The sequence below is a fragment of the Ascaphus truei genome, chromosome 19 (assembly GCF_040206685.1).
Source record: "Ascaphus truei isolate aAscTru1 chromosome 19, aAscTru1.hap1, whole genome shotgun sequence".
NCBI lineage: Eukaryota > Metazoa > Chordata > Amphibia > Anura > Ascaphidae > Ascaphus > Ascaphus truei.
Genome location: NC_134501.1, coordinates 8,529,736 through 8,554,751, shown reverse-complemented (window position 1 = coordinate 8,554,751; position 25,016 = coordinate 8,529,736). Strand labels below are relative to the sequence as shown.

The 25,016-nt window shown below is 43.6% G+C and overlaps 2 protein-coding genes across 8 annotated transcripts in view; one reads left to right on the top strand and one right to left on the bottom strand.

Annotated features, from left to right (window-relative positions):
- Window positions 1-2,274: 2,274 nt before the first annotated feature.
- On the top strand, window positions 2,275-8,103 carry GINS2 (GINS complex subunit 2). Its single transcript, XM_075576454.1, has 5 exons — window positions 2,275-2,470; window positions 4,245-4,359; window positions 5,360-5,459; window positions 6,017-6,143; window positions 6,728-8,103. The coding sequence occupies exons 1-5, from the start codon at window positions 2,381-2,383 to the stop codon at window positions 6,851-6,853; spliced, it is 558 nt and encodes a 185-aa protein (XP_075432569.1). The 5' UTR covers window positions 2,275-2,380; the 3' UTR covers window positions 6,854-8,103.
- A 10,213-nt stretch (window positions 8,104-18,316) lies between these two features.
- Window positions 18,317-25,016, bottom strand: part of GSE1 (Gse1 coiled-coil protein) — a 352,546-nt gene continuing 345,846 nt past the window's right edge. For all 7 annotated transcript variants that reach the window (XM_075576447.1, XM_075576448.1, XM_075576449.1 and 4 more), the window contains 7 exons: window positions 24,387-24,499; window positions 23,748-24,018; window positions 22,793-22,906; window positions 21,763-22,185; window positions 20,854-21,132; window positions 20,444-20,547; window positions 18,317-19,428 (listed from right to left, as the gene is read on the bottom strand). In XM_075576447.1, the coding sequence (XP_075432562.1) occupies window positions 19,294-19,428; window positions 20,444-20,547; window positions 20,854-21,132; window positions 21,763-22,185; window positions 22,793-22,906; window positions 23,748-24,018; window positions 24,387-24,499 (1,439 nt within the window). In that variant the 3' untranslated portion in view covers window positions 18,317-19,293. The remainder of the gene's footprint in view (window positions 19,429-20,443; window positions 20,548-20,853; window positions 21,133-21,762; window positions 22,186-22,792; window positions 22,907-23,747; window positions 24,019-24,386; window positions 24,500-25,016) is intronic.

Genomic DNA, 25,016 nt, shown 5'->3' with positions numbered 1-25,016 from the left:
CAAAAGGTCCCCGGGGGCGGAATATGTTGCTCAGAAAAATGTAACCTCTTCACTGATGGAAATTCCTGTCACTTTTGGGCGAGGATGTTGGAGTTGTAAATTCATTCCAAAATAAATGCGAAAAGAAGTCGAACCCTTTAGTTCAGGGCTGGCCAACTCCAGGAGTTGGGCTACCCCTGCCCTAAGCTATGTCAAGTTTAAGAGTCCCCAAAAATGAGAAATAGATGTATACATGCCTCTGACTGAAGGGACCATTGAAAATATCAACATGAAACTACAATGAATTAAAGCAATACACTGTACTAGCATTGTTATATACAAAGATGACAGCGTAAAGCTAAAATGAACAGTAAATAAAGGACCTAAAGCGCACAGGAGAGACAAAAACAGAAACAGAACATAGTGTAATCTGTATATTTTGAGAAAAAACGTCCTGCTGTATAATTCTACACTTACAAGATAAAAGTAAAGTGCAAGCAGAAATGATGATCGTATCTGGTTGTTTTGTAGAAGGGGGTCCCCTCTGCTGGGCTCAACCGGGAGGGATCCTCCTCCAATTAAACTGCCCACATTGAACTGCTAGGCTCAGATAGGCTCACACCATTATTTTAGCTCTAAATTAAGATTTTCCAATTTATGAAATTGTGCATTCTTAATTTAGAACTAAAACAATGGTGGGATGCTATTACACTTGGGCAAGAGAAGTTCATAAGGTCACACTACCCAGTGGCCAGGAATCATCAAACTACAAGCAGGGAATTGTGCCTGTTCTGGTAGTAACCGCTATTCAAGTCAATGGCGGTTACCGCCAGATCAGGAGTGATACACTGTATCACAATTTACTGACTTTATTAATATTTCTTGCCCAAGACTTATATTCATCTTTAATTCTACACTTTCTTTGTAACATAGAATAGCACGCTGTCTCTTGTGGCCATGAGAGTCCCTCTTTGATGTTTGTGAAGAACCTGGTACCGCACACACATGGCGCGCATACACACGTTACTGCTTGTATTCGCTCATATTAACAACCTTCAGTTTGCAGATCTAAAGCAATGAGCGTTATAAATAAAATACACTGCACAGATAAGACTATGGAGGAATATGCAGAGGCTTTATGTAACTGTGTAATATACTGCAGGTGTTTAAGACCAAAAATTATTTTTAAAAAGTGCATATAAAAAAAAGGGAAAAGAACCAAACTATACTAATGGCAGCAATGTTTAAAGAGTTAAAACTAGGTTGTTTCTGCTAAACCAGGGGTGCGCAAACTGGGGGCGGGAGATTTTGTTGGAGGGGCGCAGGCGGTTGCAGAGGCCCCGTGATCTTCCCCACGGCATTTAAATTAATTGCCGGGGGATCACGTGAGGCCCCTGCAACACTTCACTTACTGGGATTCAGCCGGCTGTGACGCGTCGCTATGGCAACGTGGTGTCAAATGACGCCGTGGGTCACATGACCCCGCAGCGTCATTTGACGCGGATACCAGGTGTGGGGGGGGGGGGGGGAGGGGGCACGAGAGCAAGACAAAGAAAACAGCAGGAAAATTTGCGCTCCCTTGCACTAAACCAAACATCTAATGAGTATTATGTATGTTTAAATTGTTTTAAAAAGTGTATTCTCACATTTTATCCTGAAGTTGTATCAAATAGTGAAGAATTTACCATGCATCTGATCACAGAGTTGCAATTAGAGATGGTTCAGAATTTCACTTGGGGTTCCTTAACCAAAAAAAGGGTTGCAAACCACTGCACTTTAGACGTTTATTGATATTAATTACCCACATGAACTGGAGTGTAGCTGCCTTTAAACTAACTGTCATATCACGCCCTCAAAGCCTCACATAGGCCAGGTCCCCGCTGGCTACTGGACACGAGCCGCCCCACAATGGGCCCGGGTCCGCTGCGAGGTGAGCCGGTGACGCTGGGAAAATCAAATTGAGATGACTTCCAGCGATCGCGACCAAGCCTTTGCTCCGTCGGCAATGCATTTGTTTGACGTGACGTCGCATCGCCGGCACTATAAGCGCAGGTTTACTTCTCAGGGAGCTGGGTGAAACTCTGCCGTATCTCCCATTCACCAGGGGGGGGGGGGGACGGGGGACAGCAGCGCACACTGGTTAACAATAACAATATCATGCAGACTCTTCCTGGTACCCGCTGCGTTGCAAGCCTCGCTGTCCCACTGGTAAATACTCTTAGCGTGCGTTCCAAGCCTCAGTGTTGACACTTCCACGCTCTCTCGCCTGAGTGCGGTCTCCAAAACGAGGCTCGAAACGCAAGCGCCGGCGCTAGCCAACCCATCAGCTGCTGCGATTGGCTGGCTTCCCCCGGAGCGCTGGAAAGCGGAGCGCGGGAAAGCAGTTGACGGGAGAGTGGCCATGGACGCCTCTGAGGTGGAGTTCCTGGCGGAGAAGGAGACGGTGGCGGTCATCCCCAACTTCAGCCTGGACAAGGTCTACCTCATAGGGGTGAGCCGCAGCGCTGAAGGGTTTATATCACGGACATAGGAAGTGCACCCTTCATAACTCCCAATAATAATCACTCATTCATATCATTAGCGTTAATGTCATCGATATGAACACCCTTAACCCTGTACATTGAGACGCCCCCAAACCTTTCCCTGTAACACTTTTTATTGAAGATAAAGAAAAACTCACAAAAAAATAAGGAAAAAAAGAATCATGTATAATATAATCCCAATATATATTGTTTCATGTTATAAAGAAATAGTTTTTGTTGGTTTTTAAACATTGACGTGATCCCCCTTGAATGTAAAATTATGAAGGTTTATGGTAGCTAAGTTTCATGTTCATAACTAAGTACAATAAACATGCTGATAATAATATTCTGGGGTTTATCGCAGGCAAAGCGAGCACAAATCTCATCGTTTTGACTTTAATTCGGTGCTAGGAATATGTAGATATTAATCCAAGATGTCTTTAGGAAAGACACGCAGAATAAAGGCTCGTTTGTATATATCCCATGTACCGGTAATAGATTATAGGTTCTATATATCCCATATAATGGATGTTGACACTGCAGTGAAATGAAAGCACTTGGGCAGTAACCCCTTTTGTGTGGCACTTAAACCTTTCTCTGCAAAACACGGTGCCCCGCAGAGGTGACCTGGCATCGCGCCAATACAGTCTGGTTATACTGTGTCAGTGTATAGGGTGGTCTGGTTATATGCAATGTTGGTGTAAATTCTGACAGACGGCGCTGTACGTGTCCACGGTGTGTAACCTAACCGCGCTTTTCGTGGACGAGATGCATAATCTAACCGCTGTACAAGAGCGCGGTGCATAATCTGACTGAGTTGGACGCGTGCCTGACTGCGGAGTACGCGGTGCGTAACCTGACCACGTTGTACACGGGTGCTGTGCGTAACTGGACAGCTCTGTACAAGGACGCTGTGCGTAGCTGCACAGCGCTGTACATGGATGCGGCGCGTACATTTTTTAGTGCCTGGAGTCCAGCGCACCAGATTGACACCGAGCTTCCAGCACTTTCGCATTATCTGAACGCTCTTGGGTTATTGCAGGCCTGCACAACTCCAGTCCTCAAGGGCCACAAACAGGCCAGGTTTTCAGGATATCCCTACTTCAGCACAGCGAGTGTAGTGGCTCAGTATGACTGAGTCATGGATTTAGTCATACTGAGCCACTAATTGAGCCAGCTGTGCTGAAGTAGGGAAATCCTGAAAACCTGGCCTGTTTGCGGCCCTCGAGGACTGGAGTTGTGCAGGCCTGGGTTATCGTGATGCCACTGGTCACCGGATACAGGAACCGATAGTGGGACGAGCCTGCTTCTGTTTCGATCAGGCTGGCCTTTCTGTCGGAAAGGTCAGCCAGAGCACACCTTGGAAAACAAGCACGTACCTCGTGTGTCAGAAGGACACAGAACCTGAGGTAACAGAAGTCTCTTATTTGTGGAGTTTACAATCTAAAAGGAAAAGTAAATGGCAGTGGTGTTTTAATTTTTTTTTATATGCACCTCTTTGCTCACAGGAATGCATTGAAAGGGTTAAAGCATGAAATATTCATATTTTGTAAATCAACCTGGAAAAGTTTTGAAAAATTATTATTTTGGGGGTGGTTTACTGTCCTTATTTCTGTCTTATAAATCACAAATACTCCAGAATTGTAAGTAATAAAATGTGTTTCCATATTACTTGTCTATTGTTTACATTTAAGTTGGAGTTGGTGGTATTATGTGACATATCCCTCCCCTCTTAACGGACAGGGAGACTTGGGTCCCTTCAACCCTGGCTTACCTGTTGTGGTTCCCCTCTGGCTGGCCATTAACCTGAAGCAGAGGCAGAAGTGTCGGATCATTCCTCCGGAGTGGATGGATGTGGGTAAGGAGGGGAATTCATGACCTGTTTAATTCTACTTGGTGCGCGAATGTAAATGTAAATAATTAGACCCTTTCATGCACTTCTTGCATTGCTTTGTGGCGCCTCTGGCATGGAAATCCATCAAAATGTTTGGCAATATACCTGTACGGTGCGGTTTGATAATGTAGGAGACTTTGTGGCTGGTATTGCCAGGCATTGGAATATATCGGTGTAGAACCCTTAAACTTGGAGGGAACCACTGCTCAGCAAAAAAAATCTATTAAACGGTGTGACCTCGTAGGGTGTAACCTAAGGGAACAGGGGGGAGCACATGACTAAAAATCCACAGAGGGGAAGGAGAAAAGGGGTCCCTTTTATAGATGGTCGCGTAACTAGTTAGCATGGAGTCTCGTTCGTTATCGGAATTAACCAGACAAATCTCTCTGCCAACTAAGAACGGCCATACCCCTCCATGCTAACTAGTTACACGATCCCCAGCACCTGTCCACTTCTATGGGTATAGGTACCCACTGTGGCTACATTAGTAGCACTGGAAGGGGTACATACGGCTCTTAGGTTGTGCACCACCTATAAGGGACCCTTTTTTTCCATCCCCTCTGGATTTTTGGTCATCTGTAGAGTAGAAACATGGTCTGTAGTTGGACTTGTGTATCATTTATGCGTATGCACACGATGAATGTCTGCTAGTCCTTGGAAAGGTTTCAGGTATTAAAACATCACATTTGGTAAATGCTTTTAAATAAAAGTCCCACATAGGGTTTATAAGTCATATGTGATGTCACAGGTGCCTTAGTGTTGAAAGTGTTAACTATTGATGCCACAAGCATAACTTGTTCCATGAAGTATTCAGTACTAGTTTTATACAAAAAGAAAGTTAGTAATTGTAACTAATATTACATACACAATTACTTCCTCTGTTGCAGCCGGTAAGTATTATACAGTAGGATCAGTTCCTCAGCTGTTTGCTTAAAGACTGTACAAAATCTTATTCTGATTCCAGAAAAACTGGAGGCGATCAGAGACCAAGAACGCAGGGAGGAAACTTTCACCCAAATGCCGAATCCCTATTACATGGAACTTACCAAGTTATTGTTAAACCAGTAAGTAAGATGTTAATTACAAAGTCAACAACAACAAGAAGCGCTCCTCTATTAAGCTGTATAAAGATATGTTGATCGGTGACAAAATGTGGCCCGGTGTATAGGAATATTGGCTGTGCATATGTACAAGCAGTCACCATTAGGTATAAATGCCTGGGAGATGCAGGGGAAAAAGATATACAAATTCCCACACCATGGTGTTCACTGTTTGTAATGGCTCTTGGGGAATAGAAATGTCTTTTTCATTGTTATTTTCAGCAAATAGTGCACACGGTCTGCTCAGGTATTCCAGTTATAAAATGCAGATCTCTTGCTGAGTGCCAGCAATTTACATAGCTTTCAATCAAGAGTTAACCTTTAAGACTATGAAAGCTGGTCTATGATCTATTTATTTCTTTATCCACTGCCCTTGCTCTGAAGAATTGGATCAGTGTTTTTAATGGAACGAATTAACAGTAGGCAAGACGTGCAGTTCTTGCTTAAACCATCCCATGCTGGTGGGACCTGGCAAACCCTGTTACTTGACGTCCCATAGTCCTTTTGTTTTCTCATCACAGCGCCTCTGACAATATCCCCAAAGCAGATGAGATCCGGACGCTTGTTAAAGACACATGGGACACCCGAATAGCTAAGCTCCGGCTGTCTGCTGACAGCTTTGTGCGGGAGCAGGAAGCCCATGCCAAGGTATGAACAGGTGCAAAGTGGGAGTTGGGAAGCAGATCTCAGTCTACTGGTGATATTTGGCCTGAAAATATGTGCTGGTTATTAAGAGCGATCCCCATTTATATTGGCCCCAACGCATTTCCAAAGATGACGCAATGGAGAATGCTTAATTATCCATAACTTTATACAGTGCCAATTATATATACCGCACTTTAATATTTTATTTGTATTTCCCGTTGTTTATACATTACAGTATAAGGATAAAAGCACCAGGCACAAACGTACATATTTAGATAATGGTGCCACTGCGGATCTGCTCTATTTAACAGCACAATAAGTGTAACAGAAGGCCATACAAATGGAACGTGGACCAAAATATGTACGGACTGAGAAACCATCGCTTCTGTGCACAAATTTGCAGGGTGGGAGCTGTCTTTTATTCCATGCGTTAAAATAGAATTGTGTTATTCTCTGTAAACACTCGTCCAAATGACCCACTCCGATATTGTGGCCAGCTGGGTCTGCCCTCTGATTAAACACGCTTAATGGTCCACCTGTCTTTGACGTTCCTGCTGTTACAAGTCTCTCTTCTCCTTCTTTGCCAGCTGGATAACCTAACGTTGATGGAAATTAATACCATCGGAACTTTTTTTACTGAGTCCTTAAACCACATGTACAAACTGCGCACCAACCTGCAACCCACAGAGGACGGCCAGTCCCAGGATTACTAACCCACCCACTGTGTCCATCAAGACCATAATTAAAAAAAATGGGAGTCTGATTATCTGCATGCTGACACCACCACAATGCATTCAGCTGTTCTGTGCCAAGTATCCATTCGCTGGCTTGTTTGAATATCATCTGTGCCGATGGCCCCTGAGCAGACAAGTGAGACAAACTATTTCCTCTGCGTGTTTTTCATCAGTTACTGGGATTGTGCAGAAATAAATGGATCTCGTGCTCCCTGCTTACAATTTGTATCCACACGTGTGGCTTCCTGCGAGGTCTTGTACAGGATGTGGAAGGAATACACCAAATAAATAAATTGCAGGTTGTAGAGAGCAGCTACTGCCTCAGTGAATAGCCCCGGTCTCTAACACCTTGTGTGTATCAAGAAGCAGAAGTATCCAATAAGTTGCTGTGCGGTACTGGAACAGAAGGGATTACTGCAGCATTTAGATCAACAAAGAAGCTTTATTGCCTGACATTACTGCTGCATTACACCTAATGAGGGCTGCAAATGAAATGCATTTTCATAGTTGTATAGTAGATGAGTTTGAAAAAAGATGTACGTCCATCACGTTCAACCTATGCTAAATTTAGACAACATTATATATTATAAAGTATCTATACTTATTGATCCAGAGGAAGGCAAACAAAAACCCCCCCAGTGTTATATCATCCAATGATCTCATAAGGGGAAAAATAAATTCCTTCCTGACTCCAAGTATTGGCAATCGGATTACTCCCAGGATCAACATTCTTCCCATGTATACTTATTTGGTATATCCCTGTATACCTTTCCTTTCTAAAAAGATGTCAACTTGTTGTTTTTTTTTTTTTAAACAAATCTATTGTATCTGCCAGCACAGTCTCCATGGGTAATGAATCCCACATTTTAACTGCCCTTACTGTAAAGAACCCTTTCCTTTGTTGCTAGTGAAATCTCCTTTCCTCCAACCTTTAGGGATGAACCCGAGTCCTTAGTACTGTCCTAGGGATGAATAGTTCTTTTTGAAAGCTCCTTGTTTTGTCCCTGAATATATTTGGAGTATACAGTGGCAAATGTTCTGTGCTTTATTCTATTTCAAGGTCTTTAATAGTAACGTGGAACATATGCCACTGGAAACTGGTCAATAATTTGAGGGCCAATATTTCCCTCTGCTGGCGCTGTGTAAATGATCTGTAAAAAAGTATGTACTTTGTACATTATTTTTTTTTAATTCAAACATAAAATAAAAGTATTTATCCTTGCAGTTTATTGAAGCTACTTTTCAAATTGAACTCCACAAGCTGCTATTGCTCACACTGAGGGGACTTGAAGACGGGCAGCTATGTATACTATAGAGAAAAGAAAACTAGTGAAACATTCAAATTACAAATTGATTATTGCCAAGAACAGTCCAGGAATGAAGGGGGAGGGGGGGAGTTTTAATAGAAATGCAAACAGAAACTTCCTCTGTCTGGCGTGTCCAACTCCTGTCCTCAAGGGCCACTAACTGGTCAGGTTTTAAGGATATCCCTGCTTCAGCACAGGTGGCTCAGTCTTCGATTTGAAGACTGAAGCAGGGATATCCTGAACATCAGACCTGTTGGTGGCCTTTGAGGACTGGAGTTGGCCGCCCCTGCTCTACAATGGATCTGTAGTCACCTATTTTAGAGAAGCCCCAGCACTGAAATAGGGGGCGAGGGGTTGGGTTACACTTTACAAACCACTTTGGTTAAAAAAAAAAAAAATGTACTTTTACAATAGACTTCCAATAATCTTTAGGAGTATCTGGTGCCACCTAGTAACATGTATAGGGAAAGCAATGAAGTGAGAAATCCATTTCAGACTAATGATCATCACACAATGCCATCCAAGGTAGTTAGTGCTCTGTCTTTTAAATTAACATCACAGCCCACTCAAAACTGTGGTGTTTTAAAGAGCTAGTTGTAATTATTAGCAAATCAGTGCTCCAAAGACAAAGGGATTAAATAACATTTTGACAAAATGGTACATGGCTGAAAATATTCATTTTTTGACATTCATGTGTGCACCAACATATTCTATGAGGTACAAGAGGCCTAATTCAACAAAAGAAAGCGAATATAAGATACAATGATGTAAGGGAACCCATTCCCGCTCTCGTCCCTAAGCACACTGTAGAAGCAGCACAGAGTTTGGTATATTCCATGTTCGCTGCGTGGTGACACTCCCCGGAGAGTCACATTGTGGTGGACGTTATTGTCATGTGTCTGCAATTGGGACTGGTCTTTAACACACTGGAACAGGCTGAAGGTAGCGCTCTTGCTGCTAAGCAATGTGTTGCAGCCACGGGTTGCGGAGGGAAAATTATCACTGGTACTAACCTTAATAGACACGGTTGCTTCTGGTAACTATGAGTAGGTGATGAAACTTAAGATAAAGCCTCTTCTGCAGAATGATCAAATCATGCCGTGGTGGTAGAGAGCTTCATGCACGAAGACTTTCCTTCAGTTCTTACACATTTGTTGCTGTGGGATGTGACTTGAAGCAGCGTCGCCTCCGACCCGTTTTCGTTTGAATAAATGCAGCCGTTTTGTACGTTTACAGCAATGTAATTAAGCTGCCGATTGATCGGCGAAGATCCTGCTTCCCAGGGCGCGCAATATGGCCGCCTGTTTTAAAAGAGGAAGTGGTGTGGCTTTCTAAATGGTTGCTATAGCAACACAAGGAAGCTTAATAATTTACAAATCATTACAAAGGGCATAAAGAGTGGAAACAAAAAATACAGAAAGTATCTTAATACTACACAACTGATTTACTTAAAAGAGGATTTAGAAAATATGTAAGAAGCCACATTTCACGAATCCGACTAGTCTAAAAATGTGGTCAAAATATTGAATGGCTTTCCATGAATATGAGGTAAACGTGCGGTTTTGTTTCATTGTATGTCAATCTACAATAAAGGATCGTGTGTATATATATATATATATATATTTTAAAAAAAACAGGATTTGGGGTGAAATGCTGCTTTAGTATTGCATGATCATAGTGTAATATTCATTTATAGTACGGTCTTCCGTTTTTTTTTTTTTCCTTAAACATTCTCACAATGAAAACCATCACACAAGACACATTTCAAAACCTGTCAAAGGATTTAGGAAGTATTTATTTTTCTGAAATTACAGCAATATATTCATAAATACCTAAAATTACTACATTCAACAAATATATTACATCACAATTATGTCAGACAAGTACACTTCGTACCGGATTTATTTCTTCTCCTTTTTTATTTTCTATTTGATTTCACAGCATCTACACTTTGCCCCATTCTGAAAGGGTGTGTGATATTCTCACCCTTTGAGCAAGAAAGGGTTAAGGGATAGTGTGACTTGAAATGACTCTGACTGTAATGCACGTGTCTGGCACAGTTTTTTTTAAAGCATCTAAACAATTTTTATCTAATAAACCTCTATTGCAGTGATGGGCAACTCCAGTCACCATGCAGGTTTCAGGATATTGAGCCACCTGTGCTGATAGCCTGAAAACTTGACCTGTTGCCCCGTGTGAACTGGAGTTACCCCCCCCCCCCCCTGCTTTATTATATAGTGATTGGCCTGCTTTTAAATATATGCATTTTGTACTCTATAAACACAACCGACACTGTCATTTTCATACATACTGCTGCGTGACCTCTGAACAAAAGGACAGACGAGAGTTTTGGGACATAATGATCCAGAGGGAGAAGCTTTAAGCAAAGAGCAAGGCAGTATAAACCCAATCAGAGCTTTGAACAAGGGAAGGGATGTCACTAACACTCGGTACCAGACAAGCTCTACACCTCCTGCCTTGAGGTTTACTTTGGCCCCTTTTTAAACAGAGCTTCCAGCAACCTTGGCATTTGGGAGGGAGGGTCACACATTTTTGTTCATAAAGAAAGTGAATTTGTAAGTTTGTTTAAAATAACTAATGCGTGCTAACAGGTAGAGCAGTAACCTGCTGTTATAATCTATAATGTCTAGTCAGTTCCTATAGCTAATGTATTTAGCACCACCTTGTGGTAAGACACATGAATTGCATAAACTGCTCCCTTGTTGACTAGAAAAATAAAAATGTAGTATGTTTGGGTTTGACCTCTGCTAAAGGTTAGAGTATCCTCTGGCACTAGAGAGGCACAGAAGTGCATCCCTACAGGTATACATATTTCAACTGTTCTACACTCCATATGGATCATGATATGGGGCACATTTATAGGTTAGAAATTAGTGTTGATCTTTTACACTAATGCCTATTATGTCATTTTTTTTATATGCTGTTGGTGTATCACAGACTGATAAGCATCTTTATCAAATGGTGCTACATGACTTGAGCTGGACATGGTTCTATGCTTGATTGTAATTGTAACTGTTTTGGTTTTATGTTTAGTTCGTGTTTGTATGGATCTTCAAACTAGCTTAGAAAATTTGGTGCATGCATACTCCAAGAACTAATACAAGAGATTACAGATTGTTTATTTTTTGTTTTAATTCAATGTATAAGGCCACCGGTTTTGCTATATTACGTCAGCCAGGGAAATCTATTGAATTTTAGCCCCAAAGAAAAACAATGGATGCTAGAATGTATCGCCCCTTAATGTTTTGGTTCATCCACATCAAGCGTTTGAAGGGAGAGAAAACCAGAAAATATACTTATGTTTTCGAAGGACCCTGTGGGGGTTTGAAAGCTTGTACTTTGCAAACTATTCTTGGCCCACTGAAAGGCATCATACTACCTATTTTCCCCACATATGCTTTGTTCGATGAACGTGGGAACAGTTGGCAAACTTCGATGATTTCAAAGAAGTTTTATTGAGCCATCTTGTACACGCGCACCGTTTGGGGCCCTTTAGGTAGCTGCTCCCTTCCTGTTTTTCCTCCAGGGACTTGTGAGAAATATCAGTGTAACTTCCCTTTACCTGACTCCCAATCCAGCCCAGTTGAGACACACGACTTCTACTCACTGCATGTAAAAATGAAGCCTAAAAACAGGAGTGGCCAACTCAAGTCTTCAAGGGCCACCAACCGGTCAGGTTTTAAGGATGTCCCTGCTTCAGCACAGGTGGCTCAGTTATTCTGACTGCACCACTGGTGCTGAAGCAGGGATATCCTTAAAACCTGGCTGGTGGCCCCCGAGGACAGGAGTTGGTCACCGCTGCCTTAAAACAATGTTATAGGCCACTTCAGCAGTGAAGAAGCCTGCAGGGAAATTGCAAGCCGCATAGACGGAAGGAAATGAATTCCCTTCCTGTTATCATGTAATTCATGGCACTGCAGCAGGAAAGCTGTGCAAGAGGAGACATTGGTGTTAGCAGCACACCCTGGGAAGGACATTTAGGTCATGCCCACCAGTAACTTTCAGCTGCGCAAAGGGAAGGCGATTTACCACCTAATGTAGAAATATTGTGGATCCTTTCCCGTGCACTGTTTAAATATCTTTACAGAGCTCGTGTTTGCTTTTGACACCAATTAATGTACAGTAATTTAAGTACATGAGAAAATGGAAGCTTACAAAAGGGTATCAACAGTTTGCAGTTTCCATTTAAACTAAAAAGGTGTTTTGGAAACACATGGCAATATATACGCCTTGGGTTTATCACAGATAAACTAAGCCAATGTTTGCACACCAGCAGGCACAGGAATACTGGCGTGCTCTATATTTTCCATGCCATGTCATGTAGGAACATGTTTTAATTCCCTTCTAGCTCTTTGGTTAAGGCAATTGTGGTGAGTGGCCACACTACCGAACAGGTGTGGGCCAACTGTAGTCTTCAAGGGCCGCCAACAGGTCGAGTTTAAAGGATATCCCTGCTTCAGCACAGGTAACTCAGTCAATGACTGCGCCCGATTGAGCCACCTGTGCTGAAACAGGGATATCTTTAAAATCTGATCTGTTGGCGGCCTTTGAGGACTGGAGTTGGCCGCTCCTGTTATAAAATATGGAGTCCGAAGTCTAAGGATCATTGAAAGACAGGAAATGAGGCATTGAGGGTATGATCTTTATTCATACATATATACATGGATAAACCAATGTCTTATCAGTGCAAGCTAACCCCTTCACTGACAGCGGCACCTGCAACACATGACTAGGTATCTTAAGTGGATTTGGATGGGGTGCAAGTTCAGTGCAGGACTCGTATTGTAAGCCGTCAATATCCTTGACCGCCAGTAAGAGCTAGAAGCCTGGGTGTTAGAATTTACAAAGAACGATGTCCTTGCCTGAATGTCAGGGAGTGACTGAGTAAATACCAATGGGTATATGTTTAAAGATAAAAGTAGTGCTGAAGGTAACATAATATATATAGTTCTGTATTACTTAAAGGTTTGCGAGCCCATACATTTATTCAAGTATTGCCAAAAAGAACCACATTTTATTTAGGTCTAATTTTGAAAAGTTATCAACGTCTCTAAGTAAATACTTTGTGAAGGTGGCAGAAAATGGAGGTGCTTTCACTTTATGTCGAAAATATCTTGTTAAATAACTTAGTACATTAACAGCTTTCATGGCTGGACTGGCCAGATGTGTCTCAGACACTAGCATCCCATAGGACTTAGAGAGGCTGTTTGTAGCATCTGAGAAACACCTCTGTCTTCAAGGCACTGATACATTAATAACTTTTTGCTGCTTTACTCGAGCTCCTGCAGTTACAGCCTGGTACTTAGTATACCAAATGGTTTGTGTCCTGTGTTGGACTGAGGGTTATGTCTCTCAATGTGGTCAGTTTTAACCCCTTTGCTGCCAAAGTGGCCAGAAGCTCATTCCAAAGCAATGAGTTGCGGGCTCCTCTGCTAAAGGTGTTCTCCTTTAAAGTTTCTTCCCTGTTGTAATGTATACCTTGTCCTATATGTAAGACCCCCTACTAAAGGGTTACTAGCAGTGTTAGTGTAAGCTAGGCCCATCCTGGGTTGCTATGGGGATTCGGACGTTACACAGGGGTTTTTAAGGAGGAGAGACGGTTCTGGAAGGTGAGGTTCCAGGAGGAGAGGAGCCTAGGGGGGAGAGTAGATACCCATGTTCCTAATGTAATAGACCAGCCCCCCCTACTTTATGTTCTAGACAGGGACAATAACCTTGGCAGTTAGGATCCCTAGAGAAGGCTAAGGGAGTCCAGGATAAGTGCTAAGTAAGAAACATCATGCGTTAGAGGGGCCTCAGTAACGAGGAGTCCAGGATAAGTGCTAAGTAAGAAACATCATGTGTTAGAGGGGCCTCAGTAACGAGGAGTCCCGATGCCGGTGGATCAGCTCTAACCGTGGATCCGCAAATACATTCCTCTCAGGCTGAAGTGGCAGTAACCATAACGGCTAAAGGTGTTGGTTACGTATACAGGACCCGCTAGGTTCCCCAATGGGCCTAAATTACTGAAATTCTGAGGAAAGAGGTTCCACAGCTATAGTTTTGCTATAAAAGTTCCTTGTGCCCATTATTATACATCCTGCTACCTCATCGCCCAGCCACCTGAATTCCAGCACCCTGAGTCACGGTAACCCATGTAGAGTAGCCATATACACACCACCCCGATGTAACTTCCATAGGAAGCCGGGCAGGGAGTGTTGCATGTACAATTGTAGACTGTATGACAAAAATGTCCCACTCCTCCAAAGCATCACTGATACTAAACAGATCCCAGTCCGGCCTGCAATGCATTTTAGGGAAACATTATCCATCCTCATGTAATAACTGTAAATGACCTTTTCTAGCAATGATCTTGTGACTATGTCCATTTGTATATATGGTCCTTTGTGTAATGCAACGTAGACCCCTTCAACAGTAGCAGCTTCCCTCGGTGCTTGATGCATTTTCTTACAGTATGTAGGGACAGCCGAGGAACAACAACACCCCATCCTCCGCGTCACCTGGGAACCCCACACTGAATGTTGTAGATAACCAACAACCCATTCATAAGCAAATTAAGTGCATGTGTGTGTTTGCTGCTTCATGGGTTATTCATGAGAGCCGGTGTGGCTGCGTTCCCCTTAGGATATGGTTGACAGACACAGGACTACATCTTCAGTTAATGGCGCAGTGGTGATACAGAAACACTGTGCGTGTCGCGGTGACACAAACTCGCTCAATACAGCAAGGAAAGGGAGTTTGTTTTGTTGCCTTTCATGCTTGTTACTGCAATGCAGTCAATAGAACGGCGAGCTTTCATACCGGGCGTAATATAAAGGACGGAGGTGTATACCCCGTCATTTTCATAAAAATAAAACCCAATCAATTCCGAAATATTACTCCTTCCAACACCGCGGTGGAGGTAAATTAGCATGGTTTTGTCAGGGAGAACGATTGGAACTAATGGCAGCTTTGCTCTGTAATAAAGTAGTGGATAGGTAAAGTTTGACTTTATTTCCACATACCACCTCACCTGTCATCACCACAATCCCACTCTTGAAGATATGTTCTACCTGCATGGGCTTTCTGTCCAAGCCCCGAGGCTCCCAGTGCATACAACTCAGATCGTTCTGTGCTGCTTGAGCCTGGTGCCTCAGTAATCTGTAGCTTCCTGCAACTTGCTAGCCAGGGCTTTTCCACTGTGTGAGCTTCCCGTGAGAAGCAGGGCTCAAACAAATCCACTTACCACGAGTGGGAAAAACACGTGCTAGAAAATATAGTTGCAGAAAAACCAGATGGGTGTCAGGGCTGCCAACCACCCATCTGATTCCTGAAGTCGTGCCCCACGTCTCGTCTTGCAATGCATTGTGGGGAGCAATTTCAGGACGTGAAGCAGAGGCTCTGCCACCAATGTTATTTGTGCTCTTGTTTTCCTGACCGAAGCCACACGTGGTGCCTGAGTGAACTTTTTTTTTTGTAGCCCTGTAGAGCAATTTACAGTCATTGGTTCTCTTTCTGCTTGAGAAATCAATACAATATTTGAGACCTGTCATCCATTGTGCTTTTGAATGTTGATGACTTTTCACAATCCTCTCAGGGTTAAATCAACTAGAAAGCAACTAGCTGATGCAGGCTAGGTAACATTAGCCATAAAGCCCCACCATCCAAAATATTTGCAGGTTACATCGACACTGGAGTGTAGGGAGTGTACAAAATATAGTTACGCAGATGCTCTTTAATAAACACTCATACTGTACCACCTTCCCCAAATCCCATCCTATGTTTGCACCACTGTACAGATCAAAAAATGGTCTTTGAGTGTTCTGGACTCCCTACTGAATATCTATATGCTGCAATATATAACAGTAACGTGAGACTGCCCTAGTATAATCAGCCAAATCTGTTTCTGGTTAGAGCAAGGGTAGGGGGAGGGGGAAGGTTTCAATGTCCTCTAACAACCCACTCGGAAGATAAACGGGTAAAGCAACGTCCTGCTGGCTCCATACAAAAGCAAATATGTCCCGTGTGTAGATTGCGGCTACCTTAAGTCTAATCTAAGCAGGACGTCATGTGGGTGACTGGAGGTAGATCAAAATCCTCAGAATTACAACAGTAGGTCCTGTTAATGTCACACTTAACCAAGCACTGCTCCTTCCAGTACCATCTTAGAGACTATATGGGCCGGGTGACCAACTTCGGTCCTCAATGGCCACGAACAGGTCAGGATATTTGTCATCATAACTCTATGCCCGGGACATACTTCAAAGCGAGAGGTAACTCTCAATGTATTACTTCCTGGTAAAACATTTTTATAAATAAAAGAACCCCTGCTTCAGCACAGGTGGCTCAATCAGGACTTGGGCACCTGTGCTGACGCAGGGATATCCTGAAAACCGGACCTGTTGGTGGCCCTTGAGACCTGGAGTTGGCCACCCCTGCCTGCTGTATGGTAACACTAAACCCGTGTGTTTGGGAAGGCACGACTCCCGTCCTTTCACCACGGCAACAAAAGAAAACAAAGTCGATGCATCCATAAAGCATATGGCAGCTTAGGACTTGATTTGGCAAACACATCCCTTATTCAGACTCCGACTGCCCTGCTTTAACCCACTTACTGTTGGAGAAGGTGAATGTATTACAAGGGATCGAAGTGCAAGCTTTCAGGATCTTGAGACACATGCTCACGTTATGTATGCCAGATGAACACATGCAGGTGTTCTTAAAAGCGCACCATATACACATTTAGAGACCTCAAAATAGCGCTCTGCCAAACATTCTTTACACACTGTCCTGTATTGCTGGCTAAAGTTAAATAACCACAACTGGAACGGCCTCCTAATAAATAAGCATAACTGTGGAGGCCTCCATGAAGCCGCATGTCATCAGCGTGGGAAATTATAATGTACGGTGCAGTAAGGGGCGTGGCCATAACATTTTCGCATAAGTAGCAAAAACAAAATGGGCTGTAGGAAAACATTCAATTTCCAGAGTCAGGATTTCTTTGGTTTGTTTTAATTTCCTTGTACAGATGTAGCAGACATTATTGCTCCCACTGTGGGACATGGACACGGACGGACACACACACACACACCTTGTCTTTGAATTAGGTGCGTGCGGGGAAACGGGGAAACCCACCCCCCAAAAAAAGGTACAGGACTAACGCACCAGCAAGTGCAATAACTTCTGCTACATCTGTCGTTTGACAGCGTACTGAGGGGAAAGGGGATACACCCCTCTCTGCCCCCCACCCCCCAAAAGAAAGTGGCATAGCTTGTTCTGTCTTTCCTCCTACATGCGCTTGCTAATGTGTGTGTTTGTATGTAAAGGCTTACTTTGGGAAATCTGGAACTCCACATATAACGTACCTTCATTTCTCTCCTTTAGTATTGTATATGTATTCATTTTTGGAGGTGGGACCATTAATAAGGACTGAAGGTTATAACGAAGTTCAAAGCCAGTGAAAACACAGGCCGCTGTTAACGAAGAGTATCACAATGGCTTAGTCCATGACGGGTAGTGGGGAGGCTTATAAAATGTACCCCGAATGTCACAGCAGCACCCCAGCTTTATACAGGACCAGTGCACTTTGTGATGACTCCTACACACCGAGGGGCCAACAAACCTCCAGCAAAAGAGCAGGTAGCATGTGTAAGACCATAAGGTTGGGCCAAGGAACGTTGCATTCACAGTACCATAGAACAAATGCCACGGGTGCACAGCAAAAGAAGTCCCGCTGAATGCGGAACCAGCGCTATCATGGAAGATCAAGAGATAGAGGTGCTCCAGTGGGCTTTCAAATGTCGCAAATGTGTCTTGACAAAGTCACTGGAACGCTTCTATCTCCACCTTCCGAGACCATAAGGTTGGACCGAGAGGAGGAAGGTAGAAGATGTTCTAGTGAGACGATAAATGTTTCCCCTTCCAATCCCCGCCTAAAATCATGGACAGGCAAAAGGTGAAAAGCTTGTTCTGGTTTTTCATTTTGTTTCGATTTTTTAATTCTCTCACAAACACTTTCAATAGGATAAATTCCTGGCCAGCAGCAGAATACAAACACGAAGGAGCGACTTTAAAAAGGGGGGCAGCGCGTTTTCTCTCGCTGAAAAAAACAAAACAAAAAAGCAGAAACATTGAAAATGGCAGGCGGTTCTCTTTATAACAATAATTAAAGTAATAAAAACATACAAAAACTTATTTTAATATGTACAGTATGAGGCCAAAGCACCTGGTCATTATGTCTCTTCCAAGGGTCTTCTTTATTTGTGTGTTGAGGGATGTCTAATGCTCAGAGTTGTACGTGGGTGTAGCAGCCATCTCTTGTGTCGCAGTAATAGAACCTCGCCCATCGCACAGGCTCATTAAAAAGGTACCTTCAACCAATTGGAGATCCGGGGGTTAAGTGCATTCCCATTGAAAACTGCAGACGCATTTGATTTCTCTGTCATCATGGAGATAAAAGTCCTTCACTTCAAATTCCATCCATTTCATTTTTGGATTAAAAGAAAATACACAATAAAAAAGTTCAGGATTCTGGCAAAATGAGGAGACTTATTTTTTTTTGGTGGCTTGGAGGGTGTGTTTTTTTGTTGTTTTTTTTATTTATTTTTTTAAATAGGGTGGAAAAGGGAATAAGCGAGAAATAAATCCACCATGTGGTAGCTTTGTGATGTGTTAGTTGTAACACAATGGCAATGAACAGTGATAGAACACACGCATTTGTATAATCCAGAGCGGAGACAGGTTTGCTTGTAGTGTCAGATGCAGCCCTGTGTCTCTGTCAGCAGGGATTCCTGGTATGAGGAGCCTGTAAGCAGGCGCGAACAGTGAAATCAAGACGAAAATGCCCACAGCTTTGTCTGAACTGAGGTCTGTTTCTATTTGCCGAACTCCCATAATCCTTTGAGTCATGCATGGCACATTCAATTATTATTTTTGTCTTTCTCCCCCACCCCATCCCCCCCACAGGGTGGTACAGAAGTGAAAGAGAAATGGGGGGTGGGGAGAGAGGTGATCATTTCTTCAATCCTCCCAGTGAAAAATATTAAATATTCAAGATAATAAAATAGATAATATTTCTATACTGTACGTCCAAGCCTAGTGCAAGAGGGGGTGTCACCTGGGGTGACCTTTGAAGTATCCCCTAGACCACGGCGTGGTAGGCAAAACAAGGCACTTTCTAAAGTGTTCTAGTTCAGCTTGTAGTCGTTCCCTCTCAGAGGCCACCTTCTGCTTCTGGTTCATCAGATCCTGTCCAGGGAAAGAGGGAAGGACGGTGTTTAGGTAGGTGTAGTTGCTAAAAAAAAATGCAGGTACAATACTTCCTCACTAAAAAGGGTAGTAGATTCATGAAAGAGCCCCTAGCGCAGGGGGGCTCAACTCCAGTCCTCAAGCCCCCACCCCCAACAGGTCAGGACATCCCTGCTTCAGCACAGGTGGCTCAATCAGTCTTAGAATGAGCCTCTGATTGAGCCACCTGTGCTGCAGCTGGGATATTCTGAAAACCTGACCTGTTGGGACACAGGGGGCTTGAGGAGGGGAGTTGAGCCCCCCTGCGCTGGCACACACTGCGCAGACCAATACAGTAAAATAAAAAAATGTTAGGTATTCCAAGTACAGAAACCGCCAGGAATCAAACCTGGCTAACGTTTTAGACCAGCGAAGGGAAAAGGGCAGACGTGGCGAGATATGTGATCTTGCAATTCATTTCCAAGCGTAAAACGCTTTAGGGACTCGTTAGAAACTTTTTTTGTTGTTAATCGTTATAACCTTCGCATGAATATGATTCATACGTTTACCGAGGATTCAAAATAGTGACAAACATACATTTATTATTAAATTGCTATTGCATACATTTAGCTTTACCTAAACATTATTGCAGTGTAGTTTGGATATAGGGGATTTAAGAGATAAAAGGGAAGAACCGCTGAGTATTTTTCTTTACAATGAAGTTACTTCCATGGAATAGGCCAAGTAGGTTTTTACCATCAACCCACGATGGCGGTGACTTTGAAAATAGTTTGTGTGCATATGTCATTTTACAGACTTCCAGCAGCCACTGGATGAAGTCTCAACGCTATTACAGAGAGATCAAACGCTGCAGGTTCTCAGGAAATGTTTCAATGTTCACCCTTTCAAATCAGAAACAGCTCGCCATACATGCAGGGCTGATTTCATTGCTGTCAACATTGTGTTGAAGCAGTTTACTGCCGCAGGTGCCGGTACAGCGCCAGACACGGGGTTAGCATACCGCGCCCTCACTTACCGCCATGTGGTGGGACAGCTGTTCTGCGGTCAGACTCAGGCTGTAGTGCTGAGCTTCCAGTCGCTTGCACTGAGTCTCCAGAACCTGGCGCTCCAAGTTTTGTTCTGCAGAGAGAGAGAGCAAACCCAGGGTGAATTAACCCAGTCTCACTTCAGGTGTTGGGTTACCACAGAGTAATGAAGGATGTTGAGAAAAAAAAATAAAAAAAATGTCTGCATTTCTTGTAAATAACATTTTGAATAAATATAGAAGAATAATTCTGCTTTTTTTTTTTTTCTCCTCTGCACAACTAATGAACACAAAATACACCCACAAGATGAATAAGTCTCCATAACATTTTCACGTATTGGAAAGATGCACTGTTCGTGAGAATTGTGCCCTCGTGTATGCTCTGCACAACCATTACTTACCTTCTATGTGTTCCTGGTAAGCTTCGAATATTGCTTCGATCCCCTGCCACTTGGGCCTAGGCAGCTCATCCTCTTCCTCCTCCTCTTCGTCCGTCATCTCCTCCCCAGAGGAGCTGTCTTGCACCCGCGGCCCACGGACTGCGCCCATCTGCCCAGGTCCCTGCTGCCCGTTCTGATGCGGAGCCGCTGTCCTGCTGGAGTGGTGCAGCTCAGGAATGTTGTAGTGAACGGAGGCGTCTGGTTTGTGGTTCTGCTCCGCGCTGTGCATGGCTGAAACTCCTACAAAACCAAGCACAAGAAGGTGGTGTCAAGCTCCCTGCACCCGTCTTCATTGGGCTGAACACCGTTCGAAAGGCCTATGATGTGAACTGGTGGATGACAGCCCAAAAGGCACGAGGAGGGGTGCAGGCGGTTAGCAGAAAAGCATACAGTGCAACATAGGCAGGAATATACCAAGAAGTATTTCCAAATCATCCATTCTTCAACCTTCTTTACTGCTAGGAAGACTGTTAGTACATCGACCCCGTAAGAGCCAAAGAGGCCAGTAACACATAGGTGGGCTGCAATGCATTGCTTGCCCATGTGGGCCTCAATAGGTTAAACTTGGGAGAATAATTAATCATCATTTGATTCCATGGTGCTTTAAAAAAACTGTGGATCAGGGGTGCCCAACTCCAGTCCTCAATGGCCACCAACAGATTAGGTTTTCAGGATATCCCTGCTTCAGCACAGGTGGCGCAGTCGAAGACTGGAGTTGGTCACCCTTGCTATATATAGAGGAGTGGCCACCCCTTACAAATCTTTATTTAAAAAAAAAAAAAAGGGGATTCCTTTGGAATTATAGGCAGGTCTGATCTCACGCTCACTTGCGAGCACTTATTATACAGTGAGCACCCTGCGCTCTCTTACCTTTGTGCTTTTGCAGGGCTTTCTGAGTGGACTGCAATACAGATTCATGGAACTGATGGGCAAACTCCTCGGCTATGAATGGCTCCCAGGACTTGCTCCTCCCGTTCACACTGTGGGGTGATGGAACAGGGTTCTCTTTGGGCACAGGTCCCCGCACAAAGTTCAAGATACTCAGGCTCTTTTTCCCAGTCTGAGCCACACTCTGCCTTGCCTTTTCCGGGGCTGGTGCATTGGCAGCTGGAATTGGTACCGGAAGAGGCAGAAGGTGGGCCTTTTTGGAATCCAATGGCTTGGGTTGCTCTGAGCGACTGGAGTCTGAAGGTCTTAGAGCTTCCGGTAGAGAAGCAGACGAAGTGCATGACGTGGAGGGGAGAGAGGGTGGTGTATCAGATGCAGCAGGATGCTGTGATACTACCTGATCTTCTGAAAACGGAAAGAACATCATGGACCAGTCTTAAGATTCGTCACCAGTCCACAAATAAACAATCCAAATATGATGACGGAAAAGCATCTTTTGACATATATACAGTTCTCCCATACAAAATACATTTTCATTACCAGGAACAGGCTCTGTCCTGCTCTATTGTAATGCAGGATTTGGAAACTAGCTCCATAGGGAATGACAGGCAGAAAACAAGGACTTTATTATCTTTTTTTTAAATGCCATTCCATAATAAAATGTGGGTTATATAGATTAAACGGTCAGAAAACCTAGCGTTCAAATATCCAGGCAACAGGTTAGTCACGTAAATATTACAAATACCAGTTACTAGGAGGATAACAGTGCCTCTTAACAGTAAAAATAACACCATATGACTGGAAATTAAATATTGTTGGTGAAAGCAAGCTGAAAATCCTGCATGACTAAGGAGGTTCAATACTCTCGGGAAGGGCCGACAGGTGTCAATTGTCAATGGCAGGTTACGAAAAAGGGACCGACTGCTGATTTGCATCAAATAACACAGAATCCATCACCTTGGGCGGCGCATGGAAATTGCTGTCCTGAGTGTGGCACATCCACATGCCTTACCTGTGGGGGGAGAAGGGGAAGTCCGGCATGGAGCCAATGGAGGATTCCTGCCCGACTCAGACAAAGCGTTCTTCTGTTTAATTGCTTGGAGCATTTCAACCAATTTCTCCTTATCTGCCAAAATAAAGATGTAACATAGATTTTTTGGTATTATAGTGTCAGTCCTCATCTATCTACCACCAATAAGTCTTCTCCCTTTAAAAGCTCCCTGGATCTGTGCCAGCTCCTCACTTTAATGGATTACAATGCTTTGTAGCCTTGTATTGTGCATTACTCGACAGCATCTCATGGTCTGGAAGGGAATGTATGCATTTTTGCAGATGACACAGATCTGCAACGGTTTGATACTCCAGGGGGAGTAAACAAAATAATGAATGATTTTAATAGGTTGGAGTAATGATCAAGAGTGTGGCAACTAGAATTTAATGCCAAAAAAAGTGCTAAATTACAAAAATCTAAAGGCTAAATACAGGATTAATAAATGGTCAACCACCACGGAGGAAAGGGACTTTTGAGTCATTATTTCAGATGACTTCCAAGTAGGCAAGCAATGTAAGAGTAATGGAGGAGGCCAATGGGATGCCGGAAAGACCAAACGGACCCAACATGTACAGCTTGCAGGAAAGAAGGGAGAATCAAGCGTTTCCACAAGGTCCAGGAGGAAAGCATATTTCCGAGAAGGTACAAGAGACCGTCCTCTGAAGCTGGAGGGTAGCAGGCTCAGGGGAAACGGGAGCAAGTACTTCTTCACGCAAAGGCTGGTGGACGCCCGTGGAATAGCTTGAGTGGGTGGAGGCAAATACAATAAGGAGATAAAAAATGCCTGGGGTAGACATGAGGGTATCCTAAACATGAAGGAAAGTGAAGGATCAAAGAAGATCTGGGGTTTTACAGCAGATAGAAGAATGGGCAGGCTAGGTGGGCCTTGTAGGAATTATTATCTGCTGTTACTCACCTCTCCTCCTCTCTGCACTGATGTGCGTAAGGTCAAAGAACGTTAGGAACTTTTTCTTCTCCTCCAGGTTGGGGCTGCTGTTCAGCTCGTCGGGGCTGTACCGCGTGGAGAGAGGGCGGTGCGGGGACGGAGTCTGCCTCTTGTTCTGCACAGTGGGAGGGGAAGGGCTCCTCTCCCTCAGCATCCTCCTCCTCTTCCTCCGTTTCTGCAACAGCAGACGCTCTTTCTCTTGCTGAGTGGTGATGCCAAAGAGCTGAAGGAATTCCACCTTCTGTTAGGGAAGGATTTAGAAAAAATAATAATAATTAATGATCAAATCAAACAGGAGCTTGCAATCTGGAGACCTGAAGAAGGTCGGGACCGGTGGCACAATGGGCACCAAACAAAGCTTCCTAATACAGTTGACATTATATGATAGCAACGGAAAAAAACAATAACATTTTAGAGACCAAGAAGGAAATACAACTTGCACTTGAGGAGTAAGTTATTTTAATAGACACGGTTAATGCAAGATGTTTGAGATTGTTCTGGACACATGGCTTCTGACATTTAAGACCAGCGTAAAATCAGCCCCACATTTGTTCCTGCCCTGCTCTTGCTGGGCCTGCCCAACACATCAGGTCAGATGTCACCTCTTACCTCGGAGGAGGTGTCCAGTTTGAGTGGCGGTTGTTCTGCCACCCGTTGGAGGTGTGCCCTCACATCCTCCTCGTCACTTTCGTCGTACGAGTCATCAAGGTCATAATAGTAACCTTGGGAAGAGCAGGAACAAGTACATTAGCAAACTCTTCTCCCCCCCTGGGCTGCCACACTGCTCTATTACAAATCGCTGATCACTTGTAGCAACTACAAATTCTTCTATAAATAAGATCACCCTGAATCTGAAACCAAATCCATCTTTCCAGTATGTTCATTGCAGACTTCGCTATGAGTTTAACCGCAGATAGCGTGCGCCTGCCTCCCCCCCCTGTACATACAATGGTAGACTTTATACATTGGCTCATATGAGTGCTTCATATAGATAGACTGTTACAGAAGCAAGACCAGGAAGGGATTAATTTAATAGTAGCTCATTAGATACAACATGACTACATGCATTTGCATTGCAAATTGTTTTGAGTAGTAAGCTGGTTAGTAAGCATTTAGTGGTTATGTTACCTCCAGATATTACTGTATGGTATGTATTTAATTCTGGTAATTACTGCATTTACAAGGAGGACAGAAAATGCCCAATGAGGTAACACATTCAGTTGGAATCTGTAATCTTAC

What these genes read in the sequence shown, in the direction of transcription:
- GINS2 (XM_075576454.1), top strand. Translation starts at nt 2,381, where the DNA reads ATGGACGCCTCTGAGGTGGAGTTCCTGGCGGAGAAGGAGACGGTGGCG. An exon ending in TCCGGAGTGGATGGATGTGG is followed by an intron (nt 4,360 to 5,359) that starts GTAAGGAGGGGA and finishes TTCTGATTCCAG; the next exon opens with AAAAACTGGAGGCGATCAGA. An exon ending in ACCAAGTTATTGTTAAACCA is followed by an intron (nt 5,460 to 6,016) that starts GTAAGTAAGATG and finishes TTCTCATCACAG; the next exon opens with CGCCTCTGACAATATCCCCA.